Genomic DNA, 8,353 nt, shown 5'->3' on the forward strand with positions numbered 1-8,353 from the left:
GCTGCTGCTGCTGCTGCTCCTGGGGGCGGTGCGGGCTGGCGCCCTGGAGATCCAGCGCCGCTTCCCCTCGCCCACGCCCACCAACAACTTCGCCCTGGACGGCGCGGCAGGGACGGTGTACCTGGCGGCCGTCAACCGCCTCTACCAGCTGTCGGGCGCCAACCTGAGCCTGGAGGCCGAGGCTGCTGTGGGCCCGGTGGCCGACAGCCCGCTGTGTCACGCCCCGCAGCTGCCGCAGGCCTCGTGCGAGCACCCGCGGCGCCTCACCGACAACTACAACAAGATCCTGCAACTGGACCCCGGCCAGGGCCTGGTGGTCGTGTGTGGTTCCATCTACCAGGGCTTCTGCCAGCTGAGGCGCCGGGGCAACATCTCGGCGGTGGCCGTGCGCTTCCCGCCCGCCGCGCCGCCCGCGGAGCCCGTCACCGTGTTCCCCAGCATGCTGAATGTGGCGGCCAACCACCCGAACGCGTCCACCGTGGGGCTGGTGCTGCCGCCGGCCGCCGACGCGGGGGGCAGCCGCCTGCTCGTGGGCGCCACGTACACTGGCTACGGCAGTGCCTTCTTCCCGCGCAACCGCAGCCTGGAGGACCACCGCTTTGAGAACACGCCCGAGATCGCCATCCGGTCCTTGGATGCGCGCGGTGACCTGGCCAAGCTCTTCACCTTCGACCTCAACCCTTCCGACGACAACATTCTTAAGATCAAGCAGGGCGCCAAGGAGCAGCACAAGCTGGGCTTCGTGCGCGCCTTCCTGCACCCGCCTGACCCGCCGCCGGGCGCCCCGTCTTACGCGTACCTGGCGCTCAACAGCGAGGCGCGCGCGGGCGATAAGGAGAGCCAGGCGAGGAGCCTGCTGGCACGCATCTGCCTGCCCCGCGGCGCGGGCGGCGACGCCAAGAAGCTCACCGAGTCCTACATCCAGTTGGGCTTGCAGTGCGCGGGCGGCGCGGGCCGCGGCGACCTCTACAGCCGCCTGGTGTCGGTCTTCCCCGCGCGAGAGCTGCTCTTTGCGGTCTTCGAGCGGCCCCAGGGGGCCTCCGCGGCCCGTGCAGCTCCGGCCGCGCTCTGCGCCTTTCGCTTCGCAGACGTGCAGGCTGCCATCCGCGCCGCGCGCACTGCCTGTTTCGTGGAGCCAGCACCCGACGTGGTGGCGGTACTCGACAGCGTGGTGCAGGGCACCGGGCCGGCCTGCGAGCGCAAGCGCAACATCCAGGTACGCCCAGGCAGTGGGAGTGCGGGGGACCAGCCCAGGGCGCCGGAGGGAGAGCGTGAGGGTAACTCGGAAGGTGGTGCGCTGAGCGGGTGCGAGCCTGCCGGGCCGCAGATGTGTGTGTATGGGGACACAGGAGTGTACTCTGGGCTACAGATGCATTTGAGGAGACCTAGGTGTACTCCTGAGAATACAGGTGTCCGTTGAGGTGTGGGCACTGTCGCGAATATGGCCCAGGTGTGCATGTGCAGACACTCAAGTGAATTGCTGTGTTACAGGTGCGCAAACCTAGGTGTGTGGGAGGGGTCCAGGTTGCGGATGGGCACGCAGGTGCAGGCGTTCAAGGGAGCCAAAGGCACATATATAACTCAGATATGCACCTGGGGGGGGGGCGGTCATAGGCTGCAGCATGAGCGCTCAGCAAGTGAGTGCATGTCTGACCAAGGGTTAGGGTGGGGAGGTGCCAGGGCCGGTAGAGTGGAGGGAGAGGAACTGCACTGTGTGCAGGGGGCAGGAGAGGAACTGCACTGGGCTGCGCAGGGGACAGGAGAGGGCCCTGGGGCTCAGGAGGGAATGAGGAGGGGCCAGTTGTGGTGACACACCAGCTGGGTGGGAAAGAGGCCCAGGTGTCCGGGCTGCGTTAGGGAGTGTTGAAAGGTGGAGCAATGTGTGTGTTGACATTGGGGGACAGGACACAAGAGCGCAGGAGGGAACTTTGTGTGATTTCCCTAGAGGAGGTCCGCCAGCAAGGGGTCACTTCTCCAGCGGGCCCTGGGAGGTGAAACTCTGCACCTTTTCCACACTCTGCATCCCGGTCTGAGTGTGGGCCACTGCCCTTGACGGTCTCAGTTTCTCCCTCCGCAAATGCCAGACTCAGACTTCTGGTGATTGTAGAGCCCTCCTTGGGGCCAGGCCCCGGTGGCCCTGCCCCATCCCTTTTCCATGGTCCTCATGAGCTTAATTAGTCCTCTGTGGGTGTGCCCAACACTGGGGCTTTGAGAAAACGCAGATTCCTTCTTCTATAGTCAGGCTCCCACCGCTACCCACCACCCGGCTGGCTGGCTGCCCTGAAAATAAAGGTCACTGTGGGTGAGCAGAGCAGACTGTCCCAGGGAGCAGCTCTGCCACCCGCAGGGGCTAGCCAGGTCAGGGCTTGCCGCCCAGCACTGTGGTTGAGACATCCACCATTCCCCTCCTCAGAGCCACATCCCCCAACGAGCTGTGTTTGGGTAATTTAGTTTCTGGGGCCTCAGGGCTAAAGTTGGTGAGTGGAGAGTCATTCCTGCTCTATAGAGGGAAGACGCTGTCAGAGCCAGGGCCTTCCTCAGCCTTTCCAGGCTTTGCGTGTCCATCCATACCCTCGGTGTGAGTCTGTCGCCTTGGGCCTCCATAGTCTCCTCCTCCTGCTCTGGCAGGAACCCTCCTGGTTCCCACGGTCCCTTATTCCCAGCCTGGCCTGGTGCAGTGACTCACTCAGCTGAAGGGGGCTGGGGTTTCCTTGTCCTTAGTGGGTCAGGGCCTCTCCAGGGACACAGCCCCAGGACAGAGTGGCCAAGGGCCTCCTCCTGACCCTAAGGCTGGGCAGATTCTCAGCCCTCCTCAGCCACTCTCCCTGTGTCCTCCCCAGTCCTCTCCTCTTTTCCAAAGCTGGCCATGGGCACAGGCCAGTGCCACTGAGCAGGCTCTCCCAGCTGTGTCCAAGGCCCCAGGGTTTGGGCCTCCAGCACAGCTGAGGGTGGGAAGGGCGGATGGTCATTATTCTTGCTCCATCCAGGCTGTTGCCAGCTCCCCAGTTACAGGCTAAGAATTAGGACTTTGCACCCCCAGTTCAAACCCTACTCTGTCACTTCCCAGCTGTGTGACCTTGCAAGGGACTTATAACCTCTCTGAGCCTCAATTTCCTCATCTGCAAAATGGGAACAATAAAAAACAAATCTCAAAGAATTGTTTCAAGGATTGAATTAACTAATTAACGTAAAGCAATTTGTACTTGGCACATAGTAAGTACCTGGTAGCATGCTGCTGTTATTATTACTTCAGGGGACAGTATTATCACAGATATGGGCTTGGTCTTGAACAGCAAACAGTGACCTATTTTGGCTTGTTCTGCGGCAGTGAAGACTCCACCATCTCCCACCTGTAGCCCAGATAGAAGCCTCAATAAACATTCCCTAAGCCCCTACTGTGTGCCCAGCATGGTGCTGTGCATTGGGTGGCAATGATGACTCACGTGGTTTCTGCTCTCATGGACCACGCAGAGTCTTACAGCTCAGGGAGATGTATGCCATATTGGGAGAACCTGGCCAGAGGGAGCCAGAGATGGGCATCAAGGCTTTATGGCAGAGTGATATCAAAGTGGAGGTGGATGGATGAGCAGGAGTTAGCCAGATGAGGCCAGCAGAAGAAGAAAGGGTCCAGGCAGAGGAAACAGTTGATGGAAAGGCCTGGAGGTAGGACATAGCAAGGCTGGCTAGAGCAACTGAAAGGTGGCCAGTATGGCCGGAGGAGTGGAGAAAGCATGAGAGAAGGGCTGGGGGAGGTGGGTGGGGCTCGTAGGTTGCAGGTTGGTCATATTTCAGAATTGGGACTATATCTTGGGGAAATGCGGAGACATGAAGAGTTTTAGCCGAAGGAGTGATATGATCTGATTGAGCACCGCTGTGTCCTCCTCTGTAGAATGAGAACAATAATAAAAGTACCTACCTCACAGGACTGTCGTGAGGATTCAGTGAGATAATACATGTGAAGCTCTTGGTAGGGGTGCCCAGCATACGTATTTGCAATTACTATGGTTGTTGTTAATGTAATTATTTTAGAAGGTTCCTAGGTGGCCAGTAAGAAGGAAAGATGAGAGGCATGGAGAGTAGTTGGGAGGCTAGTGCCATATCCTAGGCAGGAAATTCACTCATTCATTTGAAAGTATTTCTTGAGCACTTACTATATGCCAGGCCCTGTTGTGGGTGCTGGGCACAGCAGTGGAGGTGCAGGCCAGGCCTCGTTCTCAGGATGTGAAGGGTCCATCTGGGGGCATGGAGGGAAGCAGTGGGCTCAGGACAGATTCGGCTGCCTGGTTGTAGCTCCAGATTCAGACAAGATGGAGGGGAAGGAAGCTGCCCAGTCTGGCCCGGCATCAGGATGGAAGTTGGTGCCATCAGGTTAGAGGACAACACCCTGTCCTTCTATCTGTTCTCCAGGGACATCCGACCTCCAGGTGAGGTGGCTTGGCCAGGCCTCTGTAAACCCAGCCACCTGAGGTTGCTTTTAGGGTCTCTCAATCCCACAGCTCCAGAGCCTCTGTTGGGGTGGTCTAGGACATCCCAGCTTCTTACCTGGCAGGCCTTGTCCCCTGTTCTCCACCTTTAAGACAATGAAGCCTCATCCTCCACTGCTATCTTCCATCTGGGAATCTGGCAGAGAAAGGAAGAGTTGATGAGGTGTGAGGTCAGATGAGCAGGAGTCAGGAAACCTCTATTTCTCCCAGCCCTCGACGGTCCCAACTTTGTCCCTGATGACTTTCGGAGTATTTGAGGGTATTGGACTATTTTGAGAGAGAAAGTGAGTGAGGAAATTAGTCTCCACTGTGTGTAACATAGATCCCTTTCCTCACCTCGTGTTTGAGGTGCAAGTGAATTGAGGTGCAAGTGAATTGAGGTGCAAGTGAATTGGGAACAGCTATTGAGCGGGGAAACTGAGGCACAGGGTTACCCAGCAAGGCAAAGGCAGGCTGAGTCTTACTTCCTTCCCTAATATCCCCCTAACTCCACTTTTGAATAACCGTAATGTTTGTGTTTTTAAATCAAAAAGAAGACCGACAAGGGAATGTCAATGCTGCATTTTCAAGGTGTCTTTTTATAGTAAAGGTAGGGAAAAAAAACCCTCAGGCTGTTTTAAATTGTCATGCAGTGGGTGGGTGCTCATAGTTAAGAAGGCGTTTTCTGAACCAATTTAGGGGCTGAAATGCTGGGTGGAGGTGGAGGGAGACAGAGCTTCCAAGATGGGCTTTACATTTGGAATTGGGCTGGGGGCTGGGAATGAGCTCCCTGTAACTGAGGGTAAAAGCAGAGAAACTTGGGGATACTTAGAAGAGGGGGTTCCCATGGGGTTGGCTGGGTGACCTGGTAACCTAGCGAAACAGGGCTTGGGCCAGGAGACTGCTAACATCCCTTCCCACCCTGGGAATGTCATCTGTCTGGACCCCCAGGTGTGTGAGGATAAAGCCGATGACGAGTCCTATTCTGCCCATATGCTGTGTGTCCTAGGGAGAATTGTTTATCTTCTCTTGGCCTCATGCTTTCTCACTGTAAAACGGACCAGTGTCTTTCCTCTGAGGATGTGGGCAGATTAAAATTTCACATACAGTGCCCAGGAAATGGCAGGTAGAGGTATTAGTACCAGGAGGGAAAAAATACATCTGAGAAAAGTGTTCAGTGTGTGGAACAGCCATCGGGGCAGGGAGTGCTCAGAGGAGGGAAGATGCTTTAGAGGATCAAACCAGGCCCTGAAGATGAACAAAGGTGGGAAAGACAGAGAGGTGAGGTAAGGGTGTGTCCAGTGCTTTCAGGGGGGCCCCAGCAAGTTCACAGACAGGAGGGCATAGGCTGAAATGGGAAGAGTGGGCCTGCTGTCTCTGCTGTTGATGGGGCAGATGCTGAGCTTCAGGTGAGCCTGAGGGGTGTGTGGAGGGTAGGTCCCCTCTTGGTTCTCTGAATGAGCTCCCAGTTCTGAGCAGGGACGCTGTGCTGGCCTTTCACAAACACCAATGCCTTTTATTTCAGAGCCCCCACCCCACCCCATCTTGAGGCAGGATATGCTGTTATCCCCAGTTTACACATGGAAACTGAGGCACAGGATCACACAGCTGGTTAGCAGGAGTGGGGATCTGCAGACTGGCCGTCTGGCTCCAGAATCAGCTCTAGTTTGTGGCTGATGTTAGCTGTGAGCTCTCTGCTGGGTGTTCTGCAGTTATCTCCCCTCCCTCCCGTGGAGATTTGGGTGGAGCCCTTTGTATAAAATATCCTCCTGTGATAGCACCTCCAGGTAGGCCTTGGATGGAGCTGGGAGCTGATGCCAAAGTGACTCAGATCCGGAGTGGGGTGCAGACAGCTGAGGCATCTGTAGAGGCCAGGCCATAAGTTAGGGGCTGGGGCTGATGGGGCTCCTGTGGAATTTGGAAAGGCAGGGGAGCACCCGATTGCATTCATCTCTGAAAGCAGGATGGTCTGGACTCTGGAAGGAGTGAGGCCCCTGGCCCTTTGGTCAGGTGATGTGGTCAGTTTGAATGATGACTTGACATCCCTTTCAACAGTGACCCCAGCCCTGCTGAGTATAGACCATGCTGGGGACTGGGGCTAGGCATGCTTCCTCCTCCCTTCTAGGGCAGCACCTGACTGTCTGGTGTTTGCTACAAAGGTGGATGGAGGATCTGTCACAGCCATGGCCATGACCACAGTTAAGACTTGCTACTCCTAGGAAGGCCCAGAGTGGTGGTTGAGTGCTGGTGCTGGTGCTAACTCTCTGGATTCAAATCTTGGCTCTGTACTTTCCTTGCTGTGGCCTTGGGCAAGCCACTGACCTTCTCTGGGCCTCCATTTCCCCATCTGTAAAGCGGACTCAGCATTGAGAAGAACGTGGAGGCCATGTGTGAGTTGGTGTCAGCCCCTGCGGAAACACCCTCCTCTGCAAGAGTTTGATTTGCCTGCCCACGGCTGCTGGTGGTCATGGAGATTAAGGAAACAGGCTGATCTTGTCTTGTGGTTCCTGCAGGGAGAACAGACATAGTGTCTATGGAAAGAGCATGAGGGCTTGAGCCCCTGGGGATGAGAGGTCCCTTCCTTTTTCTGGGCCTTAGTTTCCCATTCTGAATTGGGCCATGGGGTGGCAAGGAACGCCTCACTCTGTCACCAGAATTGCTCCCATCAGCAGCATTATTATTGCTATTGTTCTTTTGTAGGGATTTATTCTTTGTTGGACACTTTGCAAAGTACTTATACATAGTATCTCTTTTCATACTCCCGGAAGCAGAATGAGATGTGTGTCATCCCCAGTCTTTAGAAAGAGGAAACAGGGTCCCAGCAGGCTAAGTAACTTGCCTGAGGTCATACAATGGGTAAAAAGTAGAGCAGGTATATGACTGCAGAGCCTGTGTTCAACACCTTTACCTCCCGATTTCTCTGAAAACACTGACCAAAGAGGTGTGAGCTAAAGGGGCCCTTAGGTCACAGTGGGAAGGGATATATGGGTCCATTTCAAAGGTGAAGAAACTGAGATCAAGTGAGTTCCACCCCTTCTGGGGCTGCTATGGGGAGGAGTGAGAGCTTCCCAGTCCCGGTGCCCAGCATGGTCCCAGGCTGCAGTCAGGCCCCCCACGTGTGGGGCTCCCGTTCCCCAGGACTGCAGCTGTCTCCACCTTTGCCCACCAGAGCCCAGAACCTCCTGGGCAACATCTACCTGTCTGTGCTCCTGGTGGAGGGTGCTCTAAAGTGTGGCAGTATGGGAGGGGGCTCAGCTTTGTTACATGGCAGCCTCCCAAAAGGGATGAATCAGACCCTGTCCCTACACTCCAAGAGCCCCCTAGACAGGGAAGAGTTCATGACAAAAGACATGCTAGCCAGAGCTGCATGCTGACCAGCCTCATCAGAAGGAGTCAGGGAAGGCTTCCTGGAAGAGAGGGACATTGGAGCAGGATTTTGACAGATGCGGCTGGGGAAGGCATTCTAGGCAGAGGACACAGCAGGGCAGAGGCCCGGAGATGTGGTAGAACATGGTTTGGGTAGCAGGAAGAGATGGAGCTGAGATCATGTGGGGTCTGGGGTGCAGGCCAAGGATTTGGATGCTGTCCTGTGGGCTGTGGAGAGCCAGCAAGGTTTTGGGGGAGGAATGAGACACAGTTAATCTGGTTCTAGAAGGGACTTGTGGCTGCTAGCCCCACATGAGTCCTGCCAGGTGCTGGCAGAAGCAAGAGACTCCTCCTGGAGCCCCCACAGCGGCTGGACCAGGTGACTCTCCAGGGCCTCTCCAGCTCTGACAATGGTGTAGGGATTACCATGGAAACCAGGTCCCCACATGGGGACAGGCCTGGAAAGTCTCCTGGCACCAGCCACATGGATTTGGATCCTGGCTCCCCCCAGAGTGTAACCGTTT

General features: G+C 56.2%; 1 protein-coding gene across 1 annotated transcript in view; it reads left to right on the top strand.

Moving 5' to 3' along the window:
* Positions 1 to 6: 6 nt before the first annotated feature.
* PLXND1 (plexin D1) overlaps positions 7 to 8,353 on the top strand; it is a 51,759-nt gene continuing 43,412 nt past the window's right edge. Inside the window, exon 1 of the mRNA XM_011370657.2 lies at positions 7 to 1,216. Coding sequence (XP_011368959.2) covers positions 440 to 1,216 — 777 coding nt within the window. The 5' untranslated portion in view covers positions 7 to 439. The remainder of the gene's footprint in view (positions 1,217 to 8,353) is intronic.

Source organism: Pteropus vampyrus, unplaced genomic scaffold (assembly GCF_000151845.1).
Source record: "Pteropus vampyrus isolate Shadow unplaced genomic scaffold, Pvam_2.0 Scaffold171, whole genome shotgun sequence".
NCBI lineage: Eukaryota > Metazoa > Chordata > Mammalia > Chiroptera > Pteropodidae > Pteropus > Pteropus vampyrus.